Source organism: Phaethon aethereus, assembly GCF_964289735.1.
Source record: "Phaethon aethereus genome assembly, chromosome: W".
Classification (NCBI taxonomy): domain Eukaryota; kingdom Metazoa; phylum Chordata; class Aves; order Phaethontiformes; family Phaethontidae; genus Phaethon; species Phaethon aethereus.
In genome coordinates this window covers 37,483,192-37,500,481 of record NC_138581.1, presented here as the reverse complement: position 1 = coordinate 37,500,481, position 17,290 = coordinate 37,483,192, and the positions used below count along the sequence as shown (strand labels likewise).

Below are 17,290 nucleotides of genomic sequence, written 5' to 3'. Positions count from 1 at the left end.
TTCTCTCTTTCTGTCCTATTAAACTGTGTTTATCTCAACCCACGAGTTTTTTTCTAATTCTCTCCCCCGTCCCACTGCGGGAGGGGGAGTGAGTGAGCAGCTGCGTGGTGCTTAGTTGCCGGCTGGGGCTAAACCACGACACAGAGTCACTCCACTCAAAATCCATAATCATATTTGCATTTATTACTGTGCTGGTTGTGGCTGGGATACAGTTAATTTTCTTTATAGTAGCCTGTATAGGGCTGTGTTTTGGATTTGTGATGAAAACAGTGCTGATAACACAGGGATATTTTAGTTATTGCTGAGCAGTGCTTACACAGAGTCAAGGCCTTTTCTGCTCGTCACACCACTCCACCAGTGAGTAGGCTAGGGGTGCACAAGAAGTTGGGAGGGGACACAGCCAGGACAGCTGACCCCAACTGACCAAAAGGATATTCCATACCATATGACATCATGCTCAGCATATAAAGCTGGGGGAAGAAGAAGGAAGGGGGGGACGTTCAGACCTGTTTCTGGGCAGAAAGATAAAAGTAACTTGTTGACCCCTTTCTGCAGATAAATTATACAAACTAAGGCAATTTTTAAAATATTATGTAGAAGAATTTAAAATCCTCCAAAAGTATGTTGGATGCAGGAATGGGGGTGAGGGAGGAATTCCTACTGACTCATGTGAACAGCTGGCACCGTGAAACACGAGATAAGATTACTGTTTGCAAAAATAAGCCTAATTAAAAGCCATCAGGGAATTTACATTCAGTCACTTACAAAAATAAAGTTAACATTTACAGTTTAAACAAATGATTAGTGTTAACTATCTTCTGTTGCATTTTCAGATAATAGAAAATGTTAACATGATTTGGTACCAGGAAGCAAAATACAAGTGAGACTCTGAAAAAAGAGGTGCGTCAGGCTGACGGCACTCCAAATACTGGCAGTTATGTGCATGTTTTCTAAGAATCATTGGCTGCATTGGCCATCTGTAAACAGTTAAGGTTAAAATTTACAGTCTCGGTAGGTCAGCACACTTTATTTTTCTGTTTGCAAAAGCTTCCTGAAGATTCTTCCAACAGAGAGACAGAGGTAGGACAGAAATATTTCTGGGCAGGATGTGTTTGCTCACAGGAGAGAACTGTTAAATTAGCTAAGATGTAACATTACTATTTATTTTAAATACAGAAGAATTATTTGCCTCAACATGAATAATTATAATATCATGCCTCTAATAAGCCCACTTTAATATAATTACATCATACTACCTATAACACCCCCCTCCCAGTTACAGTTCAGCACAGAAAAAGTAGCACCATAGAAAGAGTGAGGATACTTGACTGGAAGTCTAGAATGTGTAGTAATCTCCCAATCCAATAAAATGCCCAAGTCCCATTGAACTTTCTTCATGCCAGCAGTCCCAGCTGAAGCCAACAGGACCACTCATATGCTGAAAATTAAGCCTGTACCAAAATACATTTCTGGACCGGGGCTTTTAATTTACTGTTCTCAAAACACTCAGCAAACATTTATCTTCCCAAGAAACTGGGACGTATTTGGACATTAATTATAAAGCAAACTCCTCATTAGCCACTTAGAAATTAATGACATGAGATGACTTCTTGTCCTGGTTTCAGCCAGGATAGAGCTGGTTTTCTTCACAGAAGCTAGTGTGAGACTGTGTTTTGGATTTGGGATGAGAAACTGTTGATAATGTGCTGATGTTTTGGGTTGTTGCTGAGCCGTCAAGGACAGTCCAGCTTCTTGTGCTGGCCTGCCAGCAAGCAGGCTGGGGGTGCACGGGGAGCTGGGAGGGGACACATCCGGGACAGCTGACCCAGACTGGCCAAAGAGATATTCCCTACCATCCGACGTCATGCCCAGTACATAAACTGGAGTTGGCCGGGGGGCGGAAATCGCTGCTCGGGGACGGGCTGTCGATCACGGGGTGGTGAGCAATTTCTGTATTTGGCCTCACTTGTTCTTGTACATTCCTTTGTTGGTATTATCATTATTGTTCCCTTCTTTCTTTCTGTCCTATTAAACTGTGTTTATCTCAACCCACGAGGTTTTTCCTAATTCTCTCCCCCGTCCCACTGTGGGAGGGAGAGTGAGCGAGCGGCTGCGTGGTGCTTAGTTGCCGGCTGGGGCTAAACCACGACACTTCTCATGGATATAAACTTTTAAAGCTCCAAAACTGCTTTATTGGGGAGTAAACTTAGCCACAAAGAATTTAAGTGAACTGTTGGAGAAACAGCGAATTGATGTCCAAGTTTGGATCAGAACCTAGGTATTTTCCCTCCTGCTAGCATGCTTTAAACCATGTGACCATATTGGAAGAAGAAAGCATTACTACAGTGAATAACTGCTTGCTACTGTAGAATTAAAAAGAAAAGTTAATGCAATTCTCTCTTACCTTGCAGCCAGTCTCGAAAGTAGTGCAACCACATTTTGGGAAGCTGCTTATCCTCTTCCAACAAAACATATGTCACATTAATGAAACTTTTGTGAAGTTCATAAAGTAAGTGCTGGACATTGGGATAGTCTGCTTTCTGTGTCACTATGTACATGTTGTAGAAAGAGAAATACTTGAACTGTGCTGCAATAAAGTCATATTCCTGGGTTTCTCGTGGTACAATGTCTGTGAGATTCAGTCCATCTCCAGCCCGGGTAGTTCCATAAAGGCTGAGCCCAAGTAAACCCAGAAAAAGAAAAATAACCACAACCTGCAACAGAAAATGGAAATGCATTTGGTTTTATGTTCCTAAAGAAATTAATAACTCATAATGGCATGCAGAACTAGGTTCAAAATTAATACCCATCACTATACTTTGAAGCTTTTATATATTTATGCACATACACATTACAAGGCCAAACCTAATTTGTGTTTTAGTGAAGGGGCTCTAGATCATGAACAGGAAATTTATATGGTGATGAAGTTAAAAAGTAGATTTAGTTTCACTGTGCTTAGGTTACTGAAAGACACCAAAACCCTTACTCATAACTTAGATTTGAAAAGTATGTCACTACAGCACTACCAATATAAAACATTTAAAGTATGCAATTAGATGTAAAATTATTAAGAATTGTAATTCCAAAATAATTCCATTTATTCCTGATATTTAATACTATTATCAGGATAATTTCCCTACTGGGCAAGGCAGAAGTCTATTTTTGAAAAACAGGTAAATATTTTTCTGATTACCTTAGCTTTTGGTTTTAGCAGGAATGGAGCATAATGCTTTTCTGCAAAAGATGAGAGTGTCCATTTAGTACAGGGTGGCTCAAGGCAATGCATACTGGAGTCTGAGAACTGGGAAAGCAAACCTCTTGTCGAGATTGTGCTTTCTGGGCTCTGGCAGCTGAGATTATCTTGTGTCACTGTCACCGGTTGCACAGATATTGCTGAGCAAGGCTCTGCTGTGGTGTAGTACACCTGTGCATGAGGATCATATTCTGTGCGCACCTGCACTGTAGACTGCATTGTAATCCGAGTTTCATGTGCAAAACTGTGACTGCTGTATGGGGGTGGAGGACTGTAGCAAGTAGTATCACTGTTTTCCACATATGCTTGAGGCTCAATCTGTATCACTCTAGTGGCACATGGACTGCAAGAGAAGAGAAAAACATCTGTTCACATTTAGATAGGTCTTTATTTTAATCAGGCTAGATTAGATAGGATAATCTGCTTCCATCTGAGACTGCTTCTACTATTATTAAATTGTTTATGTTAATTAAGCATAATGTTTTGATGAGGATTTCCTTCTGTACTTTGAGGAAATATTTCTTAGACATGGTTTAAAGTGCAGGCCTCAGCCTGTTTCTGCACATTTCTTGTGCCCAAGAAAGAAGGAACCAGCATTTGTCTGAAGACACTGGCATCCACTCACAACCCTCTGTTAATTACACATGCTAATCAGGTCAATAGCCAGGCAGTTGCACACAGGCTGAATGCATGATATGTGTGTGTGATTTTACATTTACACGACCATTCTGAGAATTAAACTATTTAGAAGATCAAAACATAAATCCATGACATGCTGACTTCTTCTGTTTAGAACTATTGGGAAGCAGGCTGAAACCACTTGCCCATACCCTGACTGCATGTTTTAAAATTAAAGTAAACATATACAATGATTAATTCCCAGGAAGGTCAGGCAACATGAAGAGACAAAATTACAGAAGCATGTTGTAAAGAATTCCCTATATTGTAGTCTGTGCAAGAACATAATGGATACCTAGTTTATTAAAAAAAAGTCATAAACAAGCCACCTTCTGTAAATAAAAACAAATTCCTGATAGAAAACAGTATCGGAGATTTTTCACCAAGTGGAAAAAAATCCTACAAAAAGGAAGAAACTATTGCTTACTATCCTGATTTCAGCTGGGATACAGTTCATTTTCTTCATAGAACCTAGTATGAGACAAGGTTTGGGATTTGGGATGAAAATAATGTTGATAACGTGCTGATGTTTTGAGTTGTTGCTAAGCAGCCAAAGACAGTCCAGCTTCTCGTGCTGGCCTGCTAGTAAGTAGGCTGGGGGTGCACGGGAAGCTGGGAGGGGACACAGCCAGGACAGCTGACCCAGGCTGACCAAAGAGATATTCCATACCATATGACATCATGCTCAGTATATAAAGCTGGGGGAAAGAAGAAGGAAGGGGGGGATGTTCAGAGTTATGGCATCTGTCTTCTCAAGTAACCGTTATGCATGATGGAGCCTTGCTGTCCTGGAGATGGCTGAACACCTGCCTGCCCATGGGGAGTGGTGAATGGATTCCTTGTTTTGCTTTGCTTGCGCGTGCGGCTTTTGCTTTACCAGGAGGCTGTGTCCCCTCCCAGCTTCCTGTGCACCCCCTGCCTTCTCGCTGGCAGACCAACGTGAAAAGCTGGACAGTCCTTGACTGCTTAGCAACAACTGAAAACGTCAGCACATTATCAACATTTTCTCATCCCAAATCCAAAACACAGCCTCACGCTAGCTTCTGTGAAGAAAATTAACTCTATCCCAGCTGAAACCAGGACACTCTACATCCTGCTTATGATATGCATGTGAGAGTACATATATAGAAATGCAGCTTATCCTCTTAATTGCAGGCAAAAGCAAAAACTAATGTAGAAAATATGCTTTATCTCTAAACTATGGCTCTGCTGATGATAATAGCTTCCTCCTAGTCTGACCCTGCCCTCAGAACTGGATGTGTATTAGGTAAGAGTGTGCATACTATCATTCTAAATGACTATTGGAGCCATAACAGAAAGTTTATCAATTACTATCTTGCAATGGTACTAATCATTCTGAATTCCTCATAGTCCTATGAAAAACTGGGCTAAAGGGAGGTAATTTTATAGTTTTTACATTATTTTTATGCATTTAAGTTTCAAGGCATAAAAACCATAAAAATTAGCACATAGTGATTAAGTATAAGTAAGGCTTCTGAGTACTCCGAGTTATCTACAGTCTTCCATAAGAGACTGGAATTAAGTCTTCCAAGCTTACCCAATACCAGCACTGGACACAATGCAGTACCCCATAAAATCCTAAAAATACAGATATTACTAAAGTATGGCTTTTTTACATGCTTCCAGAAATGGCTAAAATGGATGTACGTATGAATAAAGGAAAAAATGTGTGTGTGAAATGCCTTTTAATTTTTCCCCTCAGATTATAAAAAAAAATGTAGCAAATGTAATTCAGTCACTAGCAATGAAACCATGACAATAACATACTGACCCTGCTGCTGTCCTGCTGCAGTGAAGAACTCCCATTCCTGACAAGGGGTAGTAGCACTGATTGGTGATCACAAAAATCCCTCATATACTGTAATTTTATCAAACATTCTCACCTTGTAAAACAGCAGAATATATCCAGTCTCCTGTCTTCCCGACGATAAAGGTCCATGCTCAGGATAGCAGGAAAAATCAGCAAAACCATAGCAAAGTTGAATACCACTACAACTGCTGCCTAGAGAGATCAATCATAAAAGAAGCAAAGTCATTACTAAGCTTCATTTAAGGCATTGGCTTTACAAAGCATAAAACCTCCTTTTGGTTCTCACCCATCCACCCATTTATCATGTTTACTGTCCTGGTTTCAGCCAGGGTAGAGTTAATTTTCTTCATAGAAGCTAGCGTGAGGCTGTGTTTTGGATTTGGGATGAGGGGGTGTTGATGGGGTGCTGATGTTTTGAGTTGTTGCTAGGTGCTCAGGGACAGTCCAGCTTCTCGTGCTGGCCTGCAGCGAGCAGGCTGGGGGTGCCCGGGGAGCTGGGAGGGGACACAGCTGGGACAGCTGACCCAGGCTGGCCAAAGAGATATTCCATACCATATAACGTCATGCTCAGTACATAAAGCTGGGACAAAGAAGAAGGAAGGGGTGGAGGGACGTTCGGAGTTATGGCGTCTGTCTTCCCAAGAAACCATTACGCGTGACGGAGCCCTGCTTCCCTGGAGATGGCTGAACACCTGCCTGCCCATGGGGAGTGGTGAACGGATTCCTTGTTTTGCTTTGCTTGCGTGCGCAGCTTTTGCTTTACCTATTAAACTGTCTTTATCTCAAACCATGAGTTTCCTCACTTTTCCAATTCTCTCCCCCGTGCCACCGTGGGGGAGTGAGCGAGCGGCTGCGTGGTGCTTAGTTGCTGGCTGGGGCTAAACCACGACATTTACCCATCAGACCCTTTCAAGCTTCTCCCTGAGGGAACTGGGAGGTATATTTTTACATCCCAGTTCCATTATGGTGGGCCTACTGTTGTTAATTAATTTCTTCTAATATTAATTTTCATATTATTTTAATATCTCTATACCTAGAGATGTGGTGGCACCAAGATTTTTAAAGTGGGAAAAACAAGAGTCGTCAATAAATTACACTTCTATATGAGACTCTGCCCTATTTAGCATCTCAAAGTACAAAAAGATAGAACCAAAAGCAAATGTGGAACTAGGAACTAGGACTGAAGTTCTCACATTTAAGGGATCTGAAGTAATTTAAGTATCACAATAACATTAAAGTACATTATTAAATAAGCAACAAAATACAGGTTTAATTAAATTTTAATGAAACTGCTCTATTTAGTAAAATACTATGTATTTGATGTACTTGAAGTCTAGCAAAAAAGAGTAACTTTTTGGGATTATCTGTTGAACTCTCCTGCTTGTGTTTAACAGAACTTGATTAATGAGCCAGTCTACCAAGATGAGTATTAAACTGGAACAAGAATAGTCAAGTTAATTTGCAAAGTGAGTGCTATTTAAAGAAAAGCAACAACCTCCCCTTCAAACCATAACCCTTTCCTACACAGAGATTCCCAAAGAATCTCTATAAACATATATGGTGCGGCATCTATCATTATTGCCAATAGTATTTATTTGCAATAAAACATAGCTAAGTTCACTAGCCTTACAAAGGGAAAACTTGGGCACTGATGGATTTGGAAGATAGTACTAGAGATAAGGATAAGTCATTGAGGATTTTTTTTTTCCCCAAAAAAAAGGGGAAAAAAATAGTTGACCCATGAATAGATTAAAAAAAAGGAAACCCTTATATTGAATTCATTACGTAATCAGTAGGCATCTCTACAGTAGCCCAGTTTCAGGCTGAGGAAAGCATATAAATTATCAAGTGCCTCTACGTGTAACTTCTGAAGTAAACAACACTTGGGTTCACTCAAAAAAAGGACTAAAACTGGATTACACAAATTAAGTGCCTGATCTGATCCCATCAGCCTCACCTCTGTGCCTGGGAAGATCATGGAACAGATCCTCCTAGAAGCTATGCTAAGGCACATGGAGGCCAGGGAGGTGATTTGAGACAGCCAGCATGGCTTAACCAAGGACAAGTCCTGCCCGACCAATTTAGTGGCCTTCTATGATGGAGTGACCACATCAGTGGACAAGGGAAGAGCTACCTATGTCATCTATCCGGACTTCTGTAAGGCCTTTGACGTGGTTCCCCACAACATCCTTCTCTCTAAATTGGAGAGAGATGGATTTGATGGACGGACGGTTGGGTGGATGAGGAATTGGTTGGATGGTTGCATACAGAGGGTAGTGGTATCAATACAGTATCAATACAGGCTGGGGGATGAAGGGATTGAGAGCAGCCCTGCCAAGAAGGACTTGGGGGTACTGGTGGATCAAAAGCTGCACATGAGCCGGCAATGTGCGCTTGCAGCCCGGAAGGCCAACCGTATCCTGGGCTGCATCAAAAGAAATGTGGCCAGCAGGTCGAGGGAGGTGATTCTGCCCCTCTACTCCGCTCTGGTGAGACCCCACTTGGACTCCTGCGTCCAGCTCTGGAGCCCTCCGCAAAGGAAAGACATGGACCTCTTGGAGAGGGTCCAGAGGAGGGCCACAAAAATGATCAGAGGGCTGGAACACCTCTCCTATGAGTAAAGGCTGAGAGAGTTGGGGTTGTTCAGCCTGGAGAAGAGAAGGCTCTGGGGAGACCTTACTGCAGCCTTCCAGTGCTTAAAGGGGGCCTATAAGAAAGATGGGGACAGACTTTTTAGCAGGGCCTGTTGCGATAGGACAAGGGGTAATGGTTTTAAAGTAAAAGAGGGTAGATTTAGACTGGATATAAGGAAAAAAACAGTGAGGGTGGTGAAACACTGTCCCAGGTTGCCCAGAGAGGTGGTAGATGCGCCATCCCTGGAAACTTTCAAGGTCAGGTTGGATGGGGCTCTGAGCAACCTGATCTAGTTGAAGATGTCCCTGCTCTTTGCAGGGGGGCTGGAGTAGATGAACTTAAAAGGTCCCTTTCAACCCAAAGATTCTATGATTCTAAATGAGCCCTCCTTTTTCCAAAACAGATCAATGGATGTTTTTGATGTTGAAAATCAGGCCTTAAAATTTGCAACTCAAAAGATGAGACATCCAAAATTCATGTTTTAAAAATGCTCAACTTATGTGACCCTAAATAATGCAATTTTGTATTTTTGTGTCTTTCATCTGTGAAAATCATAGTAACCTACTGAACGATTTTTAGGGTTTTGAAGCCATAAGGTATGATAAAATGACTAGTTGCTGCTTTTACTTTTCTGAGAATGACAGAATCAGTTACGTATGTAAACATTTTATAGTTATTTCAATCATAAATATATTGAACACAAAAGTGGTTCTTACTGATGTTTGTCTTCTGTTGTCTCCAGCCTGCTTAAAGTAAGATTTTGGTCCTGCTGATTGGCTGGAGACATAACTACTAAAATAGAGTTTATTTAGTGTTTAAAGCCTAATTAGCATTTAATCATTACTTTAATCTTTGAGAGAAAAGATCCCATGATCATTTCATGATTTAGGACTATCGACACAGAAAGGTATGTAAGGTCATAGACAAGACTTCAGAATTAAGTGATTCCCTTTTGATACTCTCTGCAATAGAATCACAGAATCACAGAATCATTAAGGTTGGAAAGGACCTTCAAGATCATCAAGTCCAACCGTTAACCCAACACCACCATGCCCACTAAACCATGTCCCGAAGCACCTCATCCACACGTTTTTTGAACACTTCCAGAGATGGTGACTCCACCACCTCCCTGGGCAGCCTGTTCCAATGCCTGACTACTCTCTCGGTGAAGAAATTTTTCTTAATATCCAGTCTAAGCCTCCCCTGGCGCAACTTGAGGCCATTTCCTCTCGTCCTATCACTAGTTACTTGGGAGAGGAGACCAACACCCACCTCACCACAACCCCCTTTCAGGTAGTTGTAGAGAGCGATAAGGTCTCCCCTCAGCCTCCTCTTCTCCAGACTGAACAACCCCAGTTCCCTCAGCCACTCCTCAGAAGACTTGTGCTCCAGACCCCTCAGCAGCTTCGTTGCCCTTCTCTGGACATGCTCTAGCACCTTAGCATCCTTCTTGTAGTGAGGGGCCCAAAAGTGAACACAGGATTCGAGGTGTGGCCTCACCAGTGACGAGTACAGGGGCACGATCACTTCCCTGGTCCTGCTGGCCACGCTATTCAGAAATACAGGCCAGGATGCTGTCGGCCTTTTTGATCACCTGGGCACACTGCCGGCTCATATTCAACTGGCTGTCAACTAGCACCCCCAGGTCCTTTTCAGACGGGCAGCTTTCCAGCCATTCCTCCCCAAGCCTGTAGCATTGCATGGGGTTGTTGTGACCCAAGTGCAGGACCCGGCACTTGGCCTTGTTAAACCTCATACAGTTGGCCTCTGCCCATCGATCCAGCCTGTCCAGATCCCTCTGCAGAGCCCTCCTAACCTCCAGCAGATCAACACTCCCACCCAACTTGGTGTCATCTGCAAACTTACTGAGGGAGCACTCGATCCCCTCATCCAGATCATCAATAAAGATATTGAATAAGACCAGCCCCAGAACCGAGCCCTGGGGAACACCGCTTGTGAACGGCCGCCAGCCGGATTTAACGCCATTCACCACAACTCTCTGGGCTCAGCCGTCCAGACAGTTTTTTACCCAGCGAAGAGTGCACCTGTCTAAGCCACGAGCCGCCAGTTTCTCCAGGAGAATGCTGTGGGAGACGCTGTCAAAGGCTTTACTAAAGTCCAGGGAGACAACATCCACAGCCTTTCCCTCATCCACTAGGCGGGTCACCTGGTCATAGAAGGAGATCAGGTTGGTCAAGCAGGACCTGCCTTTCATGAACCCGTGCAGGCTGGGCCTGATCTCTTGGTTGTCCTTCACAGACAGACTGAATCTGTCAGGAAAACAAACATCTGGTGTTGCAGGCAAGGTGTTTGTTGCACCTAGTTCATACATCCACTCTCTTATTGCTGCTAAACCAGTGAAAATTGAATTACCCATAAATCATGAGTAATTAATTGTGTCTAACCCAGAGCTTCCATCAAGTATCAGCTATGAATTGCTGAGATTTGGAAAAATCAGCTGAGACCTCGTCTAAGAATTCTTATTCCTCTCAGCATGCCTGAAAAACTAACTGAAGTCCTCTACTTACTTCTGTAAACACTTCCTGCCTTATCAGTTCTTTGTAGACCCCAGCAACCTTGAATTCAAAATGCTGCTAAACCCAAAACTAACACTTAAATGCATGGCAGAGATGCCATTAGTTATATTTACATTTGCTTTTTAAAGGAGAATCAAAAGTATCCCAGCAACACATAGTAAAACTACCTATTGAAATGGCATCTCTTTTTAGAGCAACTAGATTTTCCATTGTGCCCTACTGATGTTGATGTACTGATCCTGCAAAACAAATATTTCTAAACAAGCCTCTCTATCCTGACTTGTATTCATGTATATCAGCAGCTGAGCTGAGAGCAAGCAGAGGATTTTTGGGAACAGGCAGGGCATCTGCTTTCACCCTTTCAGAGAGGAATGGTCAAATGGGAGAGGAAAGGACCTTAGGCCTTTTCCTTGAAAAATCAATAAAGGTAAGATTAGTACTAAAGCGGGGAAAAACATGGGACTTACTTACTCAAAGGTGTTAACTGAAGGAGTTCAGTGAAATGAGAATATCAGAGAGAAGTAAAAAAAATAATCCATTAAGCAGACAAAACTTGAACACTTTCTGAGAAACATGCTCTGATTTTGCATTTTTTAATAATGCACAACCTAAAATATTATTGCTGTTGCTGCAGCTGTCAAATGAAACAAGAATAATGACAGTCTGTGCTGAACACAGCAAGGAAGAAGCAAGTCAGGATGATAGACTGGGGCCCTGACAATGGTATGTGTTGCTATTTGCCATTCCTGGCAGCCCACTCAAGGAGAATGGGTGTGCTGTATAGCCAGAGGTGCTGAACAGATGAGGAGGTCTGTCAGGGAAACTTCCACCCTACGCTACCTACCTGTAGCTCCCTCCTGACAACATACAGACTCAGATTTTCCCCGCATCTTCTCCTTAGGCTTTATTTTTGCTTGTTAAATTCTCGTATCAGAAGCAGTGAAAGCTAAAAGACTTGAGTAAGAGGAAGGGGAAAAACTGCTTCAGCAGAGTAAGATAATGAGTGAGCTTAAAAACTTATATTCTTTCTCCCCTCAAACCTACCACCACCACCTGGTAATCACTTTTATATTTTGGAAAAAAAGTTATTGTTCCTACTGTGAGGAAAAAAAAGTTACTGCTAAAACTTATTGGGCAAAGTTCTACCCTTATTCATTAGTGAGTCTATACTATTCCTCTGCTGTTAGGGGAGGAAATTTCTGGTGCATGCAAGAAGTTAGGTGAATTTTTATGAAGCTGTCTTCTCTTTCCAGGGCAAAATTTATTACATAAGGGTGTCTGAATATTCTGTCTGAGGAAAGAATTCAGCCCAGTGATACTTATATCCTGCCAAGCTGTCCTGGTTTCAGCTGGGATAGAGTTAATTTTCTTCCTAGTAGCTGGTATAGTACTGTGTTTTGGATTTGGGATGAAAAAAAACACTGATGTTTTTAGTTGTTGCTAAGCAGTCAAGGACTGGTCAGCTTCTTGTGCTGGCCTGCCAGCGAGAAGGCAGAGGGTACACAGGAAGCTGGGAGGGGACACAGCCAGGACAACTGACCCAAATTGGCCAAAGGATTATTCCATACCATAGGACATCATGCTCAGTATCTAAACTGGGGGAGTTGGCTGGGGAGGGACCACGGCTTGGGAACTAACTGGGCATTGATCAGCGCATGGTGAGCAACTGTACTGTGCGTCACTTGTTTTGTATATTCTTTTACAATTATTATTATTATTTCATTATTATTATTCTCCTTTTTCCCCCCATCCTATTAAACTGTCTTTATCTCAACCCATGAGTTCTACCTTTTTTTTTCTTTTTTTTTTTTTATTCTCTCCCCCATACGGCTGTTGGGGGGAGGGTGAGCGAATGGCTGTGTGGTTGTTTTAGCTACCTGCCAGGTTAAACCACAATAGTCCTTTTTGGCACCCAACATGGAGCTCGAAGGGTTGGAGATAATGACAGATTTGACCAGAGCATGTGAAAACAAATTTGTTTTAAGCATTCATTATATCAGTTTAATCGTTGTCGATCATAATGCTGTGGTATTTGCTCTCAAAGCTGTTGTGCTTGTTCCGAGTTACTTGCTGTACATGCTCCCTTTTGTACTGCTTATCATCCCTGGAATCTGGGTCAAGATTACCATGTTTCTGTATTATGTAACACTGGCCATGGGACTAATTTCATATCTCTATTCAGTATTGCCATCACCTCTCTACTCCGGGAGGTACCTATTGGAAACTATTAGTAATTACACTTTTCTCCTCGGAGAGCCAGTCCATGGAGGAGACACCTTCCTTCATCTTCCCCTTCACCTCCAAGCTAATTACAATAACTCTTGAGAATTTTTAATATCCTTGGGATGTTAAAACCAGCATGTTCCTATTGCTAGGTCTCCTGAATGTGTTTCAGGCCTTGTACTTGTTTAAGGTTAAACAACCATTTAAGAATATCAGACAGAGATCTGCCCCAAGGTGAGACAGTCATGGGTGGCATGGCATGTGGGAGAATATGGGCAGGTATCTAGAGAAGTTCTCACCTCCAATGGTCTGGAACTTTACTCTTGAACACCTACAGAACCCTAATGAAGTGATAGAATGTTTGAAAAAAAAAATGCTGTGGCTATTCCAAAGAGGCACAACTTACTGCACTGTGCTGGGCACTGGCCAGTATCGCTATTATGCAGCACCCTCAGGGAGAAGAGAGGGAAAACACACTGACAGGCACTGCGGCTACTCCAACGCCCGTAATAGGCACTGCAGTTACTCCAAACCCCGCAACGGGCACTGCAGCTACTCCAACCCTGAAAAAGGGCACTGCGGCTACTCCAACCCCCACAAGAGGCACTGAAGCTGAGCCAGAGAATCAACCCATGCCACTATCAGTTGCCCCTATACACAAGAAGAAATCCTGAAAAAGGAAGGTCAACTCATTTGGTAAGGGATGCAGAAGCTTCTCCTAAGAGGGAGCGGGAGGAAGAAGAATACTGCTCTGCCAGCGAGGCGGCACACTACTCTGAAACAGGGTCATCACAAGAACAGGAGGAGAGGGAGAAAGAACTACCTGCTACCCACCCCCCACGCTGTAAAAAACTCTGCAGCAGGGTTCCTCCTTTTCTTCAGATGAAGAGGAAAAACTCATAAAAGAGACGGTAACCACCCAATCTCTATCCCTGAGTGAGCTGCAAGAGATCAAGATGCATCAAGACGTCCTCTGTTAAGAAAAAAAGGAGAGTAATTGTCATAGGTGATTCCCCTCTGAGGGGTATACAGGGCCCAATATGCCGACGGGACCCAATCCACAGGGAAGTCTGCTGCCTCCCTGGGGCCCAGGTGAGAGATGTCACCAGGAAATTCCCTGGTCTGGTTCGGCCCACCAATTACTACCCACTGTTGGTCATGCAGGTTGGCAACGATGAGGTTGCGCTAAGAAGCCCAAAAGCGATTAAAAGGGACTTCAGAGTGCTGGGACAACTGGTCAATGGAGTGCGAGCACAGAGAGTGTTTTCATCAATCCCTTCAGTGGCGGGGAGGAATGCTGAAAGGAATAGGAAAGCACACCTGGTCAACACGTGGCTCAGGGGCTGGTGCCGTCGGCAGAAATTTGTTTTTTTTGACCATGGGGCGATTTACACGACACCAGGCCTCCGCGCAGCAGGCACGCGGCTGTCCAAGTATCCGGCTGCAGAGAGTGCCTGAGCCTGTCGGTTGTACCAGAGACCGACGGGGACACTACCTGCGTGCGGTGCGACCAGGTCAGCGACCTGCTCAGCCTGGTAGCAGAGCTGAAAGAGGAAGTGGAGAGGCTGAGGAGCATTAGGGAGTGTGAGAGGGAGATAGATTGGTGGAGCCACACCCTGGCGGCCCTGAGGCAGGGGCAGCTGGTGGAGGCTCCACAAGCAGCAGGAGATCCCCTGTCCTCTTGCTGCCGGGCAGAAGGAGAGGACCTAAGAGATGAGGGGAAATGGAAGCAGGTCCCTCCTCGGAGAGGTCGGCGAATTCCCTCCCGGCCTCCCTCACCGTCCCAGCTGCCCTTACACAACAGGTATGGGGCTCTGGAACTTGAGGGACAGGAACATGAGGACCCTGACGAAGGTCCGTCCGAGGGGGTGCCTAGGGTGAGTCAACGAGCCCCACGCATCAAGACGTCCTTAGTTAAGAAAAAGAGGAGGGTGATTGTTGTAGGTGACTCCCTCCTAAGGGGTACAGAGGGCCCAATATGTCGACCAGACCCAACTCACAGAGAAGTCTGCTGCCTCCCCGAGGCCTGGGTGAGAGACGTCACCAGGAAACTCCCTGGTCTGGTTCGGCCCACTGATTACTACCCGCTGTTGGTCATGCAGGTTGGCAACGATGAGGTTGCGCTAAGAAGCCCAAAGGCAGTCAAAAAGGACTTGAGAGCACTGGGGCAACTGGTCAATGGAGCGGGAGCACAGGTAGTGTTTTCGTCAATCCCTTCAGTGACGGGGAAGAACGCTGAAAGGAACAGGAAAGCACACCTGATCAACACGTGGCTCAGGGGCTGGTGCCGTCGTCAGAATTTTGGGTTTTTTGACCACGGGGCGGTTTATACGGCACCGGGCCTCCTCGCAGCTGATGGAGTGCAACTGACATCGAGGGGCAAAAGGATTCTTGCTCATGAGCTGGCAGGCCTCATTGAGAGGGCTTTAAACTAGATTTGGAGGGGGGAGGGGCTAAAACCGGGCTCACTAGAGTTGAACCTAGGGATAGGTTCAACGTGCCAGAGTTGAAATCGATAGCCCAGCTCAGGTGCATCTACACCAATGCACGCAGCATGGGCACCAAACAGGAGGAGCTGGAAGCCATTGTGCAGCGCGACAGCTATGACGTAGTTGCCATCACAGAAACATGGTGGGATGCTTCTCATGACTGGAGTGCTGCAATGGATGGCTATAAGCTCTTCCGAAGGGATAGGCAGGGAAGGAGAGGCGGTGGGGTGGCACACAGTATCACAGAATCTTGAAGGTCACACAGAATCACAGAATCACTAGGTTGGAAAGGACCTTCAAGATCATCAAGTCCAACCATTAATCCAGCACCACCATGCCCCCTAAACCATGTCCCGAAGCACCTCATCCACACGTTTTTTGAACACTTCCAGGGATGGCGACTCCACCACCTCCCTGGGCAGCCTGTTCCAATGCCTGACCACCCTCTCAGTGAAGAAATTTTTCCTAATATACAATCTAAACCTCCCCTGGTGCAACTTGAGGCCGTTTCCTCTCGTCCTATCGCTAGTTACGTGGGAGAAGAGACCACCACCCTCGTCGCCACAACCCCCTTTCAGGTAGTTGTAGAGAGCGATAAGGTCTCCCCTCAGCCTCCCCTTCTCCAGACTGAACACCCCCAGTTCCCTCAGCTGCTCCTCATCAGACTTGTGCTTCAGACCCCTCACCAGCTTCGTTGCCCTTCTCTGGACACGCTCCAGCACCTCAGCATCCTTCTTGTAGTGAGGGGCCCAAAAGTGAACACAGGATTCAAGGTGCGGCCTCACCAGTGCCGAGTACAGAGGCACAATCACTTCCCTGGTCCTGCTGGCCACACTATTCCTGATACAGGCCAGGACGCTGTTGGCCTTCTTGGCCACCTGGGCACACTGCTGGCTCATGTTCAGCTGGCTGTCAACCAGCACCCCCAGGTCCCTTTCCGCCAGGCTGCTCTCCAGCCACTCCTCCCCAAGCCTGTAGCGTTGCATGGGGTTGTTGTGGCCGAAGTGCAGGACCCTGCACTTGGCCTTATTAAACCTCATACAGTTGGCCTCTGCCCATCGATCCAGCCTGTCCAGATCCCTCTGCAGAGCCCTCCTACCCTCCAGCAGATCAACACTCCCACCCAACTTGGTGTCATCTGCAAACTTACTGAGGGAGCACTCAATTCCCTCATCCAGATCATCAATAAAGATATTGAACAAGACTGGCCCCAGAACCGAGCCCTGGGGAACACCGCTTGTGACCGGCCGCCAGCTGGATTTAACTCCATTCACCACAACTCTCTGGGCTCGGCCATCCAGCCAGTTCCTCACCCAGCGAAGAGTAAACCCGTCTAAGCCACGAGCCGCCAGTTTCTCCGGGAGAGTGCTGTGGGAGACGCTGTCAAAGGCTTTACTGAAGTCCAGGTAGACAACGTCCACAGCCTTTCCCTCATCCACTAGGCGGGTCATCTGGTCATAGAAGGAGATCAGGTTGGTCAAGCAGGACCTGCCTTTCATGAACCCATGCTGGCTGGGTCTGATCCTTTGGTTGTCCTGCAGATGCCCTGTGAGCACTCTCAAGACCAACCGCTCCATAATCTTCCCTGGAACAGAGGTCAGGCTGACAGGCCTGTAGTTCCCAGGATCCTCCTTCCGGCCTTTCG

General features: G+C 45.0%; 1 protein-coding gene across 1 annotated transcript in view; it reads right to left on the bottom strand.

Moving 5' to 3' along the window:
* The window catches only part of LOC309415215 (protein patched homolog 1-like), a gene marked incomplete at its 3' end in the record, with an annotated part of 105,825 nt that overhangs the window by 26,953 nt on the left and 61,582 nt on the right, over positions 1–17,290 (bottom strand). Inside the window, exons 13-15 of the mRNA XM_082012666.1 lie at positions 5,836–5,954; positions 3,194–3,596; positions 2,405–2,714 (exon numbers count right to left, since the gene is read on the bottom strand). Coding sequence (XP_081868792.1) covers positions 2,405–2,714; positions 3,194–3,596; positions 5,836–5,954 — 832 coding nt within the window. The remainder of the gene's footprint in view (positions 1–2,404; positions 2,715–3,193; positions 3,597–5,835; positions 5,955–17,290) is intronic.